Source organism: Chlamydotis macqueenii, chromosome 2 (genome assembly GCF_036417535.1).
Source record: "Chlamydotis macqueenii isolate bChlMac1 chromosome 2, bChlMac1.mat, whole genome shotgun sequence".
Taxonomy (NCBI): domain Eukaryota; kingdom Metazoa; phylum Chordata; class Aves; order Otidiformes; family Otididae; genus Chlamydotis; species Chlamydotis macqueenii.
This window is the reverse complement of record NC_141557.1, coordinates 4,896,708-4,915,645: the sequence shown is the minus strand read 5'-3', so window position 1 is coordinate 4,915,645 and position 18,938 is coordinate 4,896,708. Positions and strand designations below refer to the sequence as shown.

Below are 18,938 nucleotides of genomic sequence, written 5' to 3'. Positions count from 1 at the left end.
TGGTTATTCCAGGTCTAACCAAAGCCCTTCATTTTTGACCCTTCACAGCCAACCTTGTTTTGCCCTGAAGCTCACCCCAACCGCAGCTGCCCCACATGGCAGACACTGTATTTAGCAGTTCAGCCATCACCTGAGGCCGTTTCCTTTAAGCTGACCCAGGGGACCAAAGTTGAGTTATTTTAAACGCTTCCTCTCCGAGCATCTCTGGCACAACTGCAACATTTCCACCTGCCTTTCCCATCAGGCATGACCAATATTATGACCCCTCGCATTAAGAAAAATGGGAAAACCATACCGATATTCTTATGTATGAGGAAAGGTCCCATCTGCGCAACAACTTTAAATTGTGTTTTTCCTCAGTGTCCACACATCTGGATAAAACGCAAGACAGCATGATTAACTCCATTAAGGAAACACGCTTCCTCCCTCAAAGGCATGCAAGTTTGCTTTCTGCCAAAAGTTAGAAATCCATCCTTTGCATCACAGGTAGGAAACTACACAACCTTCCTTCTGTACCACAACTACTACCACTTCTCCAGGTTTCCCGGATCACCGCACCCCATCACAATGCGGTAAGCCAAAAGCTTTTTCTCTGATAAAACATGACAAAATTGTCCGAGCAGCCCCAAAATACAAGGATGCAACACATGCAAAGCATCTGACCCACAACCACAACCTTAAGCTGCAGCAATGACACAGCTTGGATTTCTGTGCTGAAGTCCCCTAAATAAGGGCAAAATGCTTCAAGGAGCAGGATAAGAAGGGTTGCAGCAGGTTTGGTTCAGTCTGCTTCTGAATGATTCAATATGAATCACATTTTCTTCAGACAAAGCAGTTTGAACTTTCTGTGACCATCATATTTTTGCTGAGTGCAGTAAAAAAAAAAAAAAGTCATGAATATATCCTGCATAATCTTTACCACAATTACGAGCTTTGCTGTTTCACTGCAGCAAGTCAAATGGAGAATCACCTCTCCTTCAATACAGAGACATCTCCAGAAAAACTGAAATTTAACAAGTTGCTGCTGCTTTAACATACATTTTTCAATTTCATTAGACCAGAAGATGAACTAAATTAGCCAAGTAAATCAACTGCAAGTCACAGATGAACATGGTTTTGTCAAATACTTACAGCAAGGGTGAAAAATTAGCAGGTACTCAGCAAGCAACTGGTCTATTACTTTACTCTAAATTCCCAGAGCTGCCTGAAGTCTTATCTCTAAAAAAACAAAGTTAAGCAACCAGCTACGAAATCAAAACTGTCTTTATTAAAAACAATCATTCTTGTCAAACTGGAATTTTAATGCAGACTGGAAACCGAAATTTGAGACTTCTTTCAGGGAAAAGAATTCCACCAGAATTGTTGCCAATCCTTTCTTTCTTTTTAACCCTAAATGACCTACAAAAGCCATTCATTTTGACAAAAAAAAAAAAAGAAATAAATACTTATTGGATTTTCTAATTGAAATAACATTTTGGCAAAAAGAGTTACCTTGTCTCACACAGTTATCATAAGAGAACAGAAACGTAATCCAGCACAGCAGTAGCAATGCTTACAGTGGCATTGTACCAGAAGACAGCCAAGCTCACAAAATTCAAGAAAGAAGAGGCTGTTGTTCCCAGCAGCAGTCTGTGGCTGGGACGATGTACGTTAACCGCAAGCAGTATATTCTATTTTCGGCACATATTTAGGATTGCAAATCTCATTCTTTTCACCAGCAGAATGTACTTGGTATCCTCTTTTCCTGAGCTACACCACACCTCGACACCAGGGGAGAGGAAAATATGATTTAAAAATACCTCCCAAGCAACAGAGCAGCACAGGAACCCACACGTTTTGGTGATCCATCAAACCACAGGCCATCAGTTAACTGGGTTTTGCCTACAGAAGAAGTTTTTCCACCAATATTGTTTCCATTTTTTTTGTTTGTTTTAATGAAGTTACCCCTTGTAACTAGCTTTTAAAAAAATAAAAAAATTAAAAATCAAGGTTCAGGGCTTGAAGGGCTCCTTATTAAATTGCTCAACACTTCTTATGCAGTTCTTTTGGCGATTTGTAGCTCTGCAAGAAACAAAATCAGCTGAAGTTTTCCAGCTCCAATAAACACACTTTTCAGCTGGATGTCAACATTTGGAAAGAGATTCTCTTTATCAGAACTTTCGACACCCCAAAGTTTACACGAACTTGGCACAGTCACAGTATTTCCTAAAGCAGCAGCTTCTACACAGAAATGTGAATTCTGAGTTTCGATTAAGCTCCCACCTTTATTTTCCTCTTTCCATGCCCTCACAGTTGGTTGTAGGATGAGACCGCATCTGCTCAGCTGCTCTGCTTCAGCGACATACATTTTGAGACAAAGATGAGAAAAATTAAAAATACCTGTGGATTTGCCCATTTTTATGCAGGTAGTCCAGCCCCTCCAGCACCTCCTTAAGGATCGTGGCTATACAGGCTTCATCCAGGACACCAGTCTTGTGTTCTCCCTTGGCCACAATGTGCTTTATAATATCCAAAACAGAGCCTAGGGGGGACAAAAAAAGTTAAACAGATTAGTTTAAACTAGAACTGATTCACAGCTAAGTGTACTTTGTAATCACTTAATATGCAAGGCCAAAAAATTTATTGGGAGGGGAAGCAACGATGGTCAGGATCCGAGTCGGCGGCTGAAGCCTTTGCTGCAGGAAAGCAGAGGCAGCAATGCACGTCTCGCACGCGTGAGCCTTACAAGGGTGCAGATCCTCAAGGCAGGCTGGAAAATCCCTGTGATCACAAGTAACTGAGAGGTTATTTGAAGAAGTCAAAATGTAAAGTGTACACACACAGGACTCCTGGAAGGTTAAGTAGATACCAACGCTACAGCTGTTTTACTGCTGCGTGCTGGAGAGGCAGGAGGGGGAAATGGAAAAAGCAGGGGGCTGCCAGGACTCACAAGCTGAAAGCAACAAGCTTGATCAACTCAGACTCTCTTTTTCAGCTCTTATAAACTCAATGCAGAAGAATAAATTTTTTACACGGAGGGTGGTGGAACACTGGCCCAGGTTGCCCAGAGAGATGGTGGATGCCCCATCCCTGGAAACATTCCAGGCCAGGTTGGGTGGGGCTCTGAGCAGCCTGATCTGGTTGGAGATGTCCCTGCTCCTTGCAGGGGGGTTGGACTGGATGGCCTTTGAAGGTCCCTTCCAACCCAAACCATTCTGTGATTCTATGAACAGCAAGAAAAAAGAATCCAATATATTAAAGGCTGACACCACCCTAAAAGAAAAAAGTGGAAATTACTAAATAGAGAACAAGTGAAGCTGAATTCTGACAATAAGTCATTTCTTCACAGTGTACAAAACCGGAATAGCTTAGATCCTTCCCTAGAAATACCACGCTTAGTCTCTCTCCCAGCCATGGCGCGAATTACATCATCCTGCATGACAAACCACACTTTACAGAGCAAACCACCTCTTTGAATTGCACCCGGGAACAAACTGAATCGATGACCAGTAACACGCCTCTTGTGCCGGGTCCTGTTTTCTTGATATGCTGGGTACTGTCCTTTGTATTTGCATCTGGATTGAAGACAGTCGTCTCAGAACTGTATTGTTACTGCTCCAGTACGGGATGTCTAAGCCTGTTTTCCAGGCCTGTGCCATTTAGCTCCTTCAAACGATGGTTTCTATGATTTAATGACGGGACAGTCAGCCAGTAGGATTTTTACAGCTATGGACACAAAGCAACGTCAGCAGTACTGGGAAGTTGTTAAAGAATGAGAAAAGCAGGCACAACTGCAAAGCACCAATTCCAGCCCTGACTGTCTTTGAACAGTAAGCTTACAGGGAAAGAACTTCTCAGTACTAACTCAGCTAGTTTAGAAAAGCTGAAAGTCCATTCTTCCTAACTTGCAATTAAAAAAAAAAAAAAAGAGAATCAAAATATTTCTTTACCTGAAGAACAGTAGAAGCTGAGGAACTTACTCTCACTAATTTGGCCAATGGGGAAATTACAAGTTCCACCTTGTAAATTCTTGAAGCAAGCAGAAAAACACAATGGAGGTTTTTTGGTTTTTATTTTCATCCTTAAGGTTCAGGTTGACAAAAAACTTCTCCTCCTTTAAAGTTTACTTTATTAACTATCCTAGTTGAATTTCTCAGCCAAAACAATCATGCAGATAGGTGTTTGCTTAGCAAAGTATTCTACTTTTGGATTCTCACACAAAAGTGAAAAGGCTGCAAGGTCCGAATCCGAACATCACATGGAAAGGCTCGTTTTGCACAATTCCAACCGAACAGGAAACATTTACTTGGGTGCATGATGTCCCTTACTTTGTGGGAAATGGTACGTGCCGAGTTCATCTAACAGTTTGATGCAGTCACGAGAGTCACTATTCCCCACTCTGCCCAGTCGCACACCTTCCATCTTCTCTGACCCACCAACATCTGTGTTCACGGTGTAAACCAAGCCACCCATTAAATCCACCCAAAAAAATAAACTGAGGGGAAAAAAAAAAAAAAAAAAAAAAAACCCTATGGTTGGCAGTGAGCATAACCTGTGAATACACTAATTTCAGAGGCAATGAAAAGGAGCGGAAGAAAGAGAAAGAGGAAACTCCTTTTTGTGGGCAACAAGTGATTAGACCAGCTCCCTGACTGCCCTGAATGGCACCTCCAGCTTCCTCTTCTCAAAAAACCTTTGCTTGGTTCAAGGTATTTGCAGAAGATATGATCTTAACACAGCAGACACTAACAAAATAGAAAAAAAATAAGGAAAGTGAAAAAAATACAGAAATGAAATTGCATAACATCCCCCAACATCTTATGCAAGAACATTCTTAGCAGTGTTCAGCCTTCCTTTACTCTGTCCAAGCATGGAAACACTCATCTTTAGTGAGTTTTGACATGAGTCTTAATTACTTAGCCAAAGGTTTCATCCAGCCGTAACTCCGGTTGTTTTGACATATGTCAGATTTCCTGCATGGGAGCAAGATTATCTCTACTGAATGAAATGGTAAAACCCTAAATGTAAGAGCACATTCCCTTTCACTGAAGTCTCACCTTTAGGTTCTAGTGTCTGAGAAAAGGATCCTCTGTTGCGTGTCGTGAGGACTCACCTGGGATTCAGCCTGTCACGTACTCATATTTTAAAAGTACTTGCTTACAAGCCTCAGTGCTTCTTATTTTGGACAAGAATTGTTGTGACACCAAAGAAAAAACCCACCAAAAACCCCTCCACTTTCACTGTTCAGGTTTTTCCTCTCAAATGTGGCTTCATCTGGGGAACAAACTGTCACTTCTTTTAGAAGTCCAGTGAAAATATGTGGTTCCGCACGTACTCGTTTTGTCCTCTTTCCACCCACAACTCTGTTAGCAGACTTTGTTCAAAAACATTTCCCTTCTCCTGCAAAGGGCTCAGGGAACATGAGGAGGCAGATCATATGGTGCTCAAATTCATTCGGTCAAAAAAAAAAAAAATCCTGTGTTTACCCAAGTTAGAGGTGGTATTTAACCCAGAAAAGGGGGTGGGGGTTCGACAGACACGAGGGCACACACGGAGCCAGCCTTCCTTGTGAAAGGGGCTGATTCACACCCGTACTGTATCTGCTTCCAGTCCAGCCTGCCACTTTTTTCAGCACCTTTTTTTTTTTTTAAAAACCACTTTCACACTGAGAGGTTCAAACAAGTGGAGGAATTTGACAGTCTTCTGCAGAAAGGAGAACAGCAAAAAGGCTATCAGCAAAATATTTACTTCAGGAAACTGCACAAAAGCAAGTCAAGAGCCACTTTCTTGTTGAAGAAAGTGGTGTTTGGTTCATGCCCACTTTGGGAAAAAAAAGTTTTATTCCTGGCACCACAACCCATTCAAGTCATTTTTCCATCTCACAAATTAGTAAATTCGGGATGTGGGTATGACTCCCGACTCAATTGCAACTTCATAAAACACAGCACCACAGGATCCGAGGAACAAAGCCCAGTTGCATTTCCACACGTTGCTTTGCGCTGTGTTCGAAGTCTCATGGCATCCTGGCTCAGGAAGCCTGACATGCAGCATCTGAATACCCAGATACCCAAACTGAAACCCACAGTTAAGCACAGAGCTATTTTGAAAGCAGAAATCATGGAAATTTCACTATTGAGGGAAATGCCTTCTGCTAGAAGGTAGATACTGCATTGAATTAATAGCACGTGCTTTACAAACCCACCATCCTGTTTCAAAACACCAGCGTGACTCCTGATCCTGCCAGTTTCCGAGCCAGCTTCCAAACTTGTTTAAGAGTAACTGGTGAAGTTAAGAGTACATCCGAACAGAGCTGGATCTCTGCTTAAACACAACTGCAGTATAGATTTGCACTCTATGTACGCAAAGAGATCGAACAACTTGCAAGACAAACCTCTCCCATAATTTAGTGGCCGGAAGATGAGGTTTACATTGGAAATAAGGCACCCACTTTGTATTAGAGAATAACTAACATTTTCAAGGAACACAAAAATCCACTATGATGTCTTTCTTGTTTGTTTGTTTTTAAAGAAATCTTTGACTCCTCCATAAAATGCAGCTTCTGTTTCAGATAATGCTGTGAAATACTCCGGCATGTTTGATTACAACAGTTCCCTCCTGATTTTTCCTATTAGAAACGCACAAGTAGAAGCTACAGATTCCTAAAACAGGAGGGTCAGGCTTAAGCAAGAAAGAAGTTAAGTTTGGTTGAGGTTGACTGGAAAGCTCTTTCAAGCCCAGAAGGGAAAGCATAGCAGGAAAGGACAAAAGACAGAGGGAAAAGCCAGAACTAGAGCCTAAATGGAAATATAAATAATGCTGTCATTAATAAGGATGTTTAAAGAAGTCTGGTCATGAGCAACTTATCTCAAAACCCAACAGAAGACAAAGGAAAGGAGAGGACTTTTAGAGACTGATGTGGAAAAAACACAGCTATAAACAAATTCCTGCCCATCAAATATACGCTGAGGAGCACATCAACAGGAAGCCTACCAGATATTGTGCAACCTGATAAAGCATTTAGCATTATTTATCGTTCATCATTACAGCGTCTCAGTGTATTCTGACGCCAATCGCAAACTGTATGACATCTACTCAGTAAAGTACAATCTCTCAGTGCAAGTTGTAGAGCAATAAGTTAAGTGGTTTTCTGCTCAAACTCAGAAGCTTCCCAGTCTGCTCTGAGAGCTGCTAACGCAATAACTCCTGTTGACAGCGGAAGTCACCGGGAACTAGCTGTACCTAGACTTAACCTCAACTGATAAAGCCCAACCTGACTATCGCAGGTCAAAGACAAATACGCACTGAGCAACTTTTTCTGGAGTCCTTCTTGCTCACACCAGTTCTGCAGCAGACAGATTAATGCCTGAGCGGCTGCAAAAATGGAACAGACATCCCATTTCCCCCACCACTGCTCCCCAGAGTTCCCTTTCCCCATTTGGTCATGGCTAGGGTATACCCGATTAAGCCTGACTCGATCCACAGGTTCCAACTCTCCAGAAGCAAGTTGCTGATTTCCACCCACAACAGTAGTGTGTGAGCAACGAAGACACAAGAAACCTATGAGCAGATCAATATCCTGAATTTGTAATAGGGATATTCAGGTTTTGTATATTGACATCAGACAAACCATTTGCACTGGACTGTCTTGAAAAAGCAAAATGAGATTAGAGAGTTCCATGGTTCACCACATCCCTGTTGTGCCAGTTACGAAGCCATACTGTAAATGAGATCACTGCAGTAACCATAATCCATCTTTCCAGGCAGGTTGGAGATCGAGCAGCCAGGAACTTCTTAAACCAGCTTTGCTGCTGGAGAGAACTTTTGTGTAATCGCACCCTTGGGGCAAGAAGTCCTAATTGTTCCACTGATCCACTTTCAACAGCAAGCCACCGCAAACATCGCCGCTTCCTGTTCCAAATGCAGAGCGCATTTCTTTGACCTCACCTACATCAGCAAGTACGTGGAATGGCATTTAGGAAGCCCTCTTTTCTGATGTTCCTCCTCAGGAGAGGAAGAAAGTATCCATCCTGCTTAATGCTTCAAGGCATGGGGCTAAAGTGGAGAAGGGTACAAAAACCTGAGCAGAAAGGCAAGCTTGTTTAGAGCAAGATTACCGATAAATGCAGGAGTATTATAGCTGGAATTTTACCTGCCCCTAGAGGCAAAAGAAATGTACAGCAGAGCTAGTTGCTGTGGGAACCACCTCTCGTATGTTCTACTATAACCTAAGTGGCAGGATAAAGACACAAGATGAGTTAAACGTAAAGAAAACTTCTCCTTTAAATTTGCCTGGCAAGCAGAACATGAAAATTTAATACTCTAACTTAATATCCAACAAAAAAAAAAAAAAAAACCCAAAGCAGGTAACAGTACCTGCACTGATATGTCGTTTAGAGGTCTGGCATAAGTAGACTTAAAAACAGTGCCTGGGATTTCTACACAGTTTTGTGAGAATCAGAATCTGCCCCAAACCTGATGGACACTGATGCTGAACATGCTGCCTCTTTGAGAACTGGGAGCTGGCAGGATTCATTGCCGCTTCTTTTAAAACACCTCAGCAGAAGTCAGCTGTTTCGGTGAGCCCGATTGTCTTCGGAGCCAAGAATTAAATCTGCATCTTGTCAGTCTCTGACAAACGGAGGAAGAAAACACAAAAGAAGGAACAGCTGCTTGGATTCAATACTTCTGGGGCTGAGAAATACAGATATAGCAAAAGAGCACCGAAGTAAAGAAAAGAACAAGTTCCAGAAAACAAAGGAAAAGACATCTAAGGAGATTGCTGGGTTTTCTGGTTTTGAACTTTCTTCTTAACCCTGGTTAAACCATCTCAGCACAGAGTTAAGGAAACCTCCACTTCTTGCCTCCTTCGCTCTAGAGCACTTGCCTGGATGTGTAAGAAATACGACAAGATTAAGGCAGGCAGTAAGATAATACAATAAAGGGGTGTCAAAACAGCCTATTGCAGTGGAGACAGACATTTCTAGGAGAAAATTTGAAGACAAACTATTTTTTTTAAATGCTTTTCCTATTATAGCTAGGAGAGGCAGTGTATCAACACATTCTGCATTCTGCAATCACGTACAGTCCCTGCCATAGCCTGCTTCCAACTTATCCCGTCCTTCACTGTTTGAAATTAAATTGTGTCTACAAATAAAATTTTAAACCCTCAAGATAGACTCAAAATAGCGTAGCTTCCTCCTAACAAAATAATTCAACATAAACATGAGGATTTCTAAGAACCTGTAGGTTATACTTTGATCATAACTCACTGTTGGAATCAGGACCGACCAGATCAGAGATGAACACAGCAAATGTAGAACAAGGTGTCCTGTCCAACCTAAACAGTTCTATGATTCCGTGTCCCCGGTGGAGACCCAAGACTTGCCATACCTCCCTTCTGGTCTTGCTTGCTGAACTACTGGCCAAGCACTTCATCAGATAACAGAGATCAAAGGCCAAAGTAAGAGGTTGATTAGATAATCTTAAAAACTTTTAGAAAATAAAAGGTTTAACTATTTCAATACAATAATTTCTTTAGAAGATTTAATTAGGAGCCTTCAAGAAGGTAGAAGATCCAAGAGCCCTATCTGGAAATGTTTTAATATTTAAAGGATTTACACAGTTTAAAAATATTTTGAAGGTCTCATCTGCTGTAGGCTAGGACAGTAAAAATTGTTATGTGATGTAGCAAGCCACCACAGATGGCCGTTTCATACGAGCAACTGTTTTGTAGAGTCAGCCATGGCCTTGGGTCACCTGTGAAATGAGAGCTCTTGTTAAAACCAGCGAGAATTTAGAGGAGCAAACAGGTCACAATCAGAAAAAGCACAAGAACAAAAGGACAGCTGCTGCTCTTCCTACTAAAAAGCCCCAGGAGTCAGAGAGCAGGACTGGGCTTCAGATGGCTTTAAAAAGGCACGAGTAAAATTCACGACAGGGAATGCCAGCAAGGCAAAGAGCAGGTCAGCAGCTGTCTAGAAATAGCCACTGGAGTTTAGTTTGGATTAACTCTGGACCAAAAGGCCAGGGTGCCAAGTTGACATTGCTAAGCTTAGATCCCTCCAAAACAGTTCTGTCGTTGGAGGAAAGGGTCTGAAATTTCTCCTGAAGGAAACAGAAGCAGCAGATATTTCACAAATCTGACTCAGGCACACATCACCAGATCTGAACGAGGGTGTCAGTAACTGGACACACCAGCACCTCTTGTCACTACCAGCTGGATATCATCACAGCCACGTTTCTGCCATCAGCAACAGCTACACTCTGCATCTGCTTCGGTGTCAAATCTGCCAGTTCAAACTGCTTCCAGGAGCGACTTCGACCAGCCTATGACTTGGCTCCCACACAGATTAGCAGTTCTGCATGTTACACCCCAACAGCTCACCAGCACGTTACCTCCTCGCTTCTGACGACTTTCAAAGACAGAAACCAGTATCTTCCACCAACATAGTACTTGCAAAGCAGAAACAAACAGTTGCGTTTCAGCGACAATGAGTATTTTCCCTTAGAGACATTTCTAAAATGCTTGTATACATGACTTGGTTAAGATTCCAACAAAATTACTGTAAGCAGAAAATAAATTAAATTGCAATTACAACAACAAGAAAAAAAGGCTTGCATTACAGACTAGTCTGTCTTGGGGCTGCTTATCAAAGCAGTAATGTCAGTGTAAGCAGGCTGAAATTAAAACTAGTTTCAGCCTGAAAACACATGTCAGCATAGACTGACACCGATGGAAGAGAAGCAATAAGATTCTGAACTTTCATCCAGAAGAAATTCTCAAGTACAAAAGTCACAATCAAGATACAGAATGGACATCAAAACAGATTTGGTATGTGCTTACTGGGATGTACAAATCTCAGTCCATGGTCTCTGAATAGTTACATGGAATTAGATGGAGTTAGGCTGCACCCTGGGCTGGGCTTTTTTCCCCTCCTCCCCTTTCTGGTTTATAAAAACAGCTCAAAGGTTCTTCCTGTTGAGAAACTCAGGTCATTATTTTTCCCAGTGGGTGACAGATGACCACAAATCTAGCCAATTTATTACTGATAAGAAGCAAGCTGAAAGGAATGAGCAGCAGTTTTTAAAGTGTCTCATTACATAATTCACTCAGTCTAAAGACAACTGGAAATAGTCTCATGAAAATTGAACAAAAAAGCTCTTCAGTCAGAAAGCTCCAATACACAAAGTTTCTTCCCATCCTCAAGATTGTCCTGTAGAATTTGCCTATGAGTTCTAAAGTGAGATTTCTGAAGTACAGACATGAAAAAAGTATAAAGTAAGAATAGCTGAAAAGTACCTCTCAAGGTACATTCCTGTATAAGGAGTGACAGGTCATTCTCAACGCCTTTCCGTCTATTTTAGCAATTCCCCAAACCCCTAAATGCTTCATTTTAAGTGAGAAAATTTAACATTAGCTCACAGAAATGTTATGGAGGAGGTTTACTATTCGTCTGTCTTTTCTTGTATGACCCCAGTCTTCAACATAGGCAACAGAATAAGCAGCAGTGAGATTTCGCAGCACTGCTTTACTGAAAGTACTCCACTCAACGCCAGAGCTGCACAAGGGTCAGTTATCACTCTGTATAAGGTAGAAATCCATTCAAATTGAATATTAAATGACAAACAAGTCATCATTCATTGAGCCCCCAACATCAGAAGGACATGGACCTGTTGGAGCAAGTCCAGAGGAGGCCACAAAGACAATGAGAGGGCTGGAGCACCTCTCCTGTGAGGACAGGCTGAGAGAGCTGGGGCTGTTCAGCCTGGAGAAGAGGAGGCTCTGGGGAGACCTTATAGCGGCCTGCCAGTACCTAAAGGGGGCCTACAGGAAAGACAGGGAGAAACTCTTCAGCAGGGCCTGGTGTGACAGGATAAGGGGTAACGGTCTCAAAATAGAGGGAGGTAGATTCAGATCAGATACTAGGAAAAAATTTTTTATAATGAGGGTGGTGGGACACTGGCCCAGGTTGCCCAGAGAGGTGGTGGATGCCTCATCCCTGGAAACGTTCAAGGCCAGGTTGGACGGGGCTCTGAGCAACCTGACCTGGTTGGAGATGTCCCTGCTCCTTGCAGGGGGGTTGGACTGGATGGGCTTTGAAGGTCCCTTCCAACCCAAACTGTTCTATGATTCTACGATTCACACTATCAAGAGGCTGGTTCTGAAGCAACAATTATTTTCGAGAAATATTCCAGTCCAGTCTTTACATTTGTGTAACCCTGATAACTAAGATACTCTGATTTTTTTTTCCAGCTTTACACAAAAAAAAAACCCACATAAAAATGAGGGCAAGCAAGAGCAACATTTGGAGGGTCCAGGATGAAACTAATCCTGACTTGGTTCTGACAGAAATCCGCTATGGAAATACTAGCTAAGGCAGCTGTGCATTTTCTTCAAAGAGGTTGCGTACTCTCCCGAAAAAGGCCAAGAACATTGCTGCTGTCTCTCCTGCACCCCTGAATTGCCATTTCCTAACGTTGTTGAAACCTTCCCACAGATCCACTTTTTATACACACAGCAAAACTACTTGCATTAAGCTGGCAAGGGATTCTTTTCTACACACAAACAGCAGTCATATCTTTAATGACCTGCTACGTGTCCCTCCAAAGAAAAGGGAGGGCGTTGCTTCATGACACATGAGCACATGAGATATTAAAAACTCTTTAAGGCAGATTTAAGTTGGCATGAAATTTGATTGCCCCCAAGAGAACTGCTAAAATTCTCTAAAGAAGCTCTTCAAAGACACATGCTTTATGGTCATTGTCGAGTTCTTGTGGAAAAAGCCAACAGGTTTAGCCAGATTTTTCCACATTATCTTCTGGCATTTTGCAGTCCTCAGTATTAAGCCAAGAACAGAAGCCAAGACTTTTTTTTTTTTAAAAAAAAGCATGAAAACAGGAGAGCTTTTTTTTTCAGCTTTCAATTCCTTTTCACTAGGATGCCAGGAAAAATCAAGTCTTCCTAAAGACAGGCTTAAGCAACAGTCCTCTCTGTTATCATCCAGAACTTGATTCTGTTTCTTGTCTCAACTGTAACTTAAACAGGAATCCTGGAAAATATTATGACATCAAATTACAATAAGAAGTTCTCGGACTCTCTGAGCAATGACATTATAGAAGTCAAGCTCCACCCAAACTGAGGTTCTCCTCCCTTTTTAAGGCCATACATTCACATTCTAGGAGTAGCTCTGCGCAAAATAGAGGTGATTTGAAGTTCCTCACAAGGGCAGCCAACATGTAAATACGTTAAAATATCAATAGGCTGGCTGGTTACCAACAAGCCATCAGTACCATGCTGATGGCCTCCAAACAGCAAGCAAGAAAAACGTCAAGGAACAAGCCTTGCAAGACAACTTTCAATTTTCAGGATAAAGCCAGCAAAAATGGTTGGGCTCAGTGGAGTTAGCTGCACGCTTCTCTAGTTCAAAAGCTCATCTTAGGCTTACAGAGCAAGACGTAGAAACTTTTGTTAACATCAACTGAGAGGCACTATTTCAGATCCATCATTTGATAAGGTGACAGTGAGATTTACATCCTAGAAGTTTAGGATGGTTTCAACTACTACGTCTGCACTGAAGTTTCTCTTGTCAGTGTTTGAACTCATACACTGCAGTTTTCAAATACTCAATTGAGTCATTCAGCAAACACATACAAAGTAATTCTACAAAATACTGTCAAATACACAAAATAGGAGGGGACAAAAAGCTAGCACAGTCATGTATTTTGGTGTTACAACTGGTGTACGTAATGTCAGAAGCAATTTCTGAGCTGAATAGGTTGAAGATAAAAATTGTTATTCAAATATCTTAGTTTACAAGCAAAAAGCTTCGGAGGAAAACAGGGGAAAGGGTGTTACAGGAAGATCACTTTTGGTTGCCTTTTAGGATAGAGAAATCGGACCACTCACCTCCACTAAGCAACTTCATTACCAGCCAAAGCTCATCTTTCACCACGAACGATGTGTAGTAGGATACAATGTTGGGGTGATGGCACTGACTCATGGCTTGAATTTCTTTCTGTAGAGAAAAATAAAGCATTAGCAGTTGGACCCAGTGATCGTTATTCCTCGGGCACAGAAGTTATCTTCCTCAAGACACGATGTTCAAAGAGAGTTCAAAGAAAAAGGATACCTAGAAGCTAAACATAGAAAATCCAGAAATACTCTTAACACTCAGCCTGTATCGTGCTAGGGCCTAAAGGTATTTCAGAGTGTTCCTCCTGTCTGTCTAGAAGAAAGAAAAAAGTTGACAAAAAACCCTTAGCAAGGACAACAAAGTGGTCGTAACCCGAAATACCTGCATGTAGCTACAACAGAATATTCCCAAAAAGTCACACCAGTTTGTTACCCAGGAAGTTATTCATGCTTTCTCCTCCTTTCAGTGAGACATTACAATAAATGCTTGATCAACTGAAGACTATAATTTGGATGAGAAAGGGAAATATTTGCCTCTGGGGGAAAAAAAGGCTTCTTATTCCTAACGTTTCTTCCCAGCAGGAAAGCAGATGGCTTATCTCAACCAGGCTGAAGGCACAAAAGACAGCTATACCTTTTGTCATACTGGGAAACCAGTTTGAGATTAGAAAGCGCTTAGCTACTACAGAAAGAGTACAATATGAAACACGCTCAGGTATTAAACTGTGAGTTTTGACTGTGCTTATTCTCAGATTTGGTTAAGGTATTCCAGGTTATGAGAAGGACACCACCACAGAAAACATTGACTGATTTTTCACTATGCAAGCACAAATCACCAGCTTGGACAGAAAGTCTTGCGGTTTCTTGATTGTCCGTAGACAAAAGCCATCCATTAAGCCAAGCCTGGCACCCTGCACTACACCCAGCTGGGCCTTTGTGCTTCAGCCAAGCCCCTCAACCTGTCAAGTTGTACCCTCCAGCACCACTCAGCCCCTGACATCCTGAACTTCTGCTCTCAGTGAAGACATTCCTTCACTGAACACATGGACACCGCTTACTTTTCAAAGGCTTAATCACTGCCCCATGACACCAACCCAGCCGAATGCCACAACCCCAAACACACAAGGAAGGAGGGGAGCAAGGGCTCTTCATGTCCTGATCCTTTCCTCCCTCTAAGCACAAGACCTCCCTGGTACCAAGGTACAGGAGAAAGCTCTGAGAAGGATGCACCCATGTCTAGGACACCCCACGGATGCAGCGTATTCTTCCCTGGCTCCTGTACAACGCTTTGCTTGTGACTGAGGATCGCGTAAAGGCATGCTGCCTGCCCCTTGGCAAGGGTTTAGCTGGCAGTCACAGCTACTAAGAAACGTGCTAATGTTGATTTATCCACTTTCATCCTGCTTTTCAGGGAGTAGGTGCATTTGAGGAATCAAACGCTACTGGTTCCTCTTTCTCCTTCCCCAGAAGAGGCACCAGCTTTCCAGGAAACTCCAATAAGCAAATTAAAGAAGAATCCTTCTAAACAGGAAAGGATATTTGAAGAGTGGAGAGCAGGCTATTCATCTCAGTGTAGCCTACTCGTTGACTAAAATCCACTCCGTGAAAATAAATACAGCCTGAAACAATATCCTCTGCTTACTCCGACAGCTCCAGCTCCCTTCCTCGCAAACGCTTGCTTGTGTCCAGCTATTTTTCCAAAAAGGAAATAAATCAACACCTTTGGAGTTTTCTAATATCTTCTAGTTGTGTTTGTTTGCAATGTAGCAAAATCCCTGGACAGATAAAGCCAGCAACAGAAATGTTCTTTTTATTTCCCTGCTTCAAATCTCTCCCAGGGGATGGATGGGAACAGGGGCCCTGGACGGCACAGGTCAGACTCAGGGACTGGTTTGTGCCCTGTCGTACTCCTTACACAAAACCCAGCTGGCTGGGAAGCTCCGGGCTGCTGTCTGGAAATGTAAGTGCAACACTAGATTCACACAACCCTTCCAAAACTTAATTCATTGAGCTCAGAGTTTTAAACTCATTTGCTTACCCTGGGATCTTTTTGGACATGCTCAGAGCAGCAGACTGAGCCTCTCGTTAAGGGATCCATAAGCCTGACGCTGTCTTCATCCTTCAGCCTGCAATTAGCATTGAGCCTCAGGCCTTAAATTCATTTTAATTTTTTTTTTTTTTTCTTCTTCCAAACATGTAAGCAAATCCAGGTACCTAACTTCTCTCTCTGAGGGGGCCTACAAGACAGTCAGGGCCTGTTGTGAGAGGACAAGGGGTAATGGTTTTAAGATAGAGGGAGGTAGATTCAGATCAGGTATTCGGAAAAAAATTTTTACACTGAGAGTGGTGGAACACCAGCACAGGTTGCTCAGAGAGGTGGTGGATGCCCCCTCCCTGGAAACATTCAAGGCCAGGTTGGATGAGGCTCTGAGCAACCTGATCTGGTTGGAGATGTCCCTGCTCCTTGCAGGGGGGTTGGACTGGATGGCCTTTGAAGGTCCCTTCCAACCCAAACCGTTCTATGATTCTAAGTGGCACCAGAGGAAACACAGGTGGAAAGCACAAGTGGGATGCTGACTGGTTAATCATCACATCAGCCAGACACACCCCAAATCCACCGCTCTCAGAAACCATCTCAAGAAGCTGTTTTTATCTTTTCTTAGCTAAACTGCTCAAAATATTTTAAACCAGCTTCCTGGGAGATCAAGAGAATAGTACAAGAAATATACACAAACATTACATATTTTCTGTATACCCATATATCTCACTGGAATTCAGGAGATGGCGAGACAAAGTCTGGACCAAGTTTACTTAAGAGCCTAGACCTGGACCAGATCTTTGTGATTTGAGCAGCTCTGTACTACAGCGTTTTGGAGGCATTCTGTGATGCTTAGTTACTATTTTATTATTTTCCAAGAACTCCCTCTCTCATTCATTATCACTGTCTGCTCCCTGGGCTGGGAAGCACAGTTTTAAGGAAAAAAAAAAAAGCTGAAGTATGTCATCTGCTCTGGCGCACAAAGAGGGAAAAAAAGTAATCACAAACCTGATCTGTGCAATTAAACACCTCCGTCAGCTAGTGGATGTGTAACACCGGCAGATGAAACCGTTTCTCACACAGTGTAGCACAGCTCTGAATAATTAATTGCATCACAGCCCATAATTTCCAGTGTTTTTACATTATCATCAATAAGAAAGAGCAGCAGTCAGGTAGGCTTTCCCCTCTCACCCACAGACATCCCTCCCCACATTTTCAATAGTTTTCTAGCCTAATCTCACACCGGTTCCATCAAAGCTTCGTTCCTCTTTACCCCCGCAGAGGGTACCAGCATCCCGGAGGCTCAAGGCGTACAACTGTTTGAACTAATCGTGGCGAATCACAGTGGGGTTTGTGGTGAAAACGCTTCCTCGCCTGACTGAAACCAAGCCAGTTCTGTCGTATATACGGCAGTCCGTGCTAGGGCAGCACAAACGCAAGGGCTGAAGAGCTGGAGTTAAGGCAGGAATCTCAGTCTAGCAATCACCAGGGAGCTCAGCTTAAAAGCAAATTTACAGCAGGAGGGACCAGGAGGGGATAAAACGCAGCAACAGCCCTTCTGTGTGCAGTAAGCACAGCTTTAATACTAGTTCCAAAGTTTTTTTGGAGAGTTCACTGCTCTTCAAACATGACAAAGTCCTATCGGGCAAAGATTTTCCCTCCCTACCTCCTCCCTAACAAGACTGCTACCCTCAAATTACACATGAAGATACAATTGAGTTACAACTGTGCTTCCCTTGCTTTCACTAGCACTGAAACTAACGTGGAAGACTCCTAACAAAACCCTCAGTGATTTCCACACCTCTGTAATAACATCAGCACTAAATGTCGGAATTTATTTGTGCTGCTACATACAGCTTCTAAGCTGGAAATGTTGCTTTATTGCTGCTCTGCAAACAGTCACAGGTGACTCAATACAGACCCCTCAAACCGTCTGCAGATCCAGCGGCTTCCGTTCCGAGACGCAGCCTTACTGCCAGTTCCCCATTTCAGGATCCATAAACCCCACCGCCTTCTGCACAGCTACGGAGAATGAATTACCGATAAAAACATGTCTAGCCACAGGCAATGGTTTGGGGACGGTTACATGCTCACCCTGGGCTAGATATTAAAAATATCTGCGCTGTCAGATATCAAAAGCAAAGAGACAGGGATTAGCTATAAAAGCCGCCGCGTCTTCCATCAGGGCTTCTGATGAATGTTTTGAGTCCTTCTGCAGGCAATAAAAGCAGCATTTCAAGGCTTCTGAAACACCAATAAAACTGCTGTGAAGTATAATTTAGAATCGTAAGAAACCTATTGGTCTCCTGTAAGTCTGACATACGTCTGGAGATCTGCTATTTTGGAAGTGGGTTTATTTGCCCACTGACATACAACTGACATTGAATTAACAGGAGCAGAGATACAAAGCAGGTAAGGCTGTATTTAAGCCACTAGCTGAACCTTCTTACTGGTATTTTCTGTTCACATCATCACGCTCTACTCTTTCTGTTTATCTGCCCCTGAGTCATGTTTCAAAGACACTTGTTCTCAAACACCAGGATGAAAATCGTGGTTTATTTAGTTTTTTCTTCCTACGTGTTGACTTGAACTCAAGATGCAACACAGCAGCAGTTCGATTTTACGTGGCTACCTGCAACTTCAGAGGGATCCAGAAAGCTGTCAACTTGGCTCCTCCGTTCAAAGGGGATCGTGACCATGAGAGAACCAGGGAGGGAAAGCACACTTGAGGCAGAGGGAAAATCAAAGCAGGTCAGATGCTCTCTCTCCCATGGAGCATTGGTGTATTCAACCATGGCTGGCAAAGAGCTTAATTCTCTGCTGAAACCTTGAGGTATAAGGCATTAAAGCTGTTCTTCATCCATTTAAAGCAGGATTTAGAGCTCTGGTCCTACAAGTAGCCATAACCGTTCAAATTTTGCTCCAAGTGAAATTCAAATGGTTTAACTAAAAGGCTGTATAATTCAGAATATTAATTCATTCCCCTTTTTAAACATCAACACGAAAATC

General features: G+C 42.6%; 1 protein-coding gene across 1 annotated transcript in view; it reads right to left on the bottom strand.

The window, feature by feature from the left end:
• The window catches only part of OXSR1 (oxidative stress responsive kinase 1), a 94,989-nt gene that overhangs the window by 51,286 nt on the left and 24,765 nt on the right, over positions 1-18,938 (bottom strand). The window contains exons 3-4 of the mRNA XM_086741771.1: positions 13,886-13,994; positions 2,380-2,521 (exon numbers count right to left, since the gene is read on the bottom strand). Coding sequence (XP_086597897.1) covers positions 2,380-2,521; positions 13,886-13,994 — 251 coding nt within the window. The remainder of the gene's footprint in view (positions 1-2,379; positions 2,522-13,885; positions 13,995-18,938) is intronic.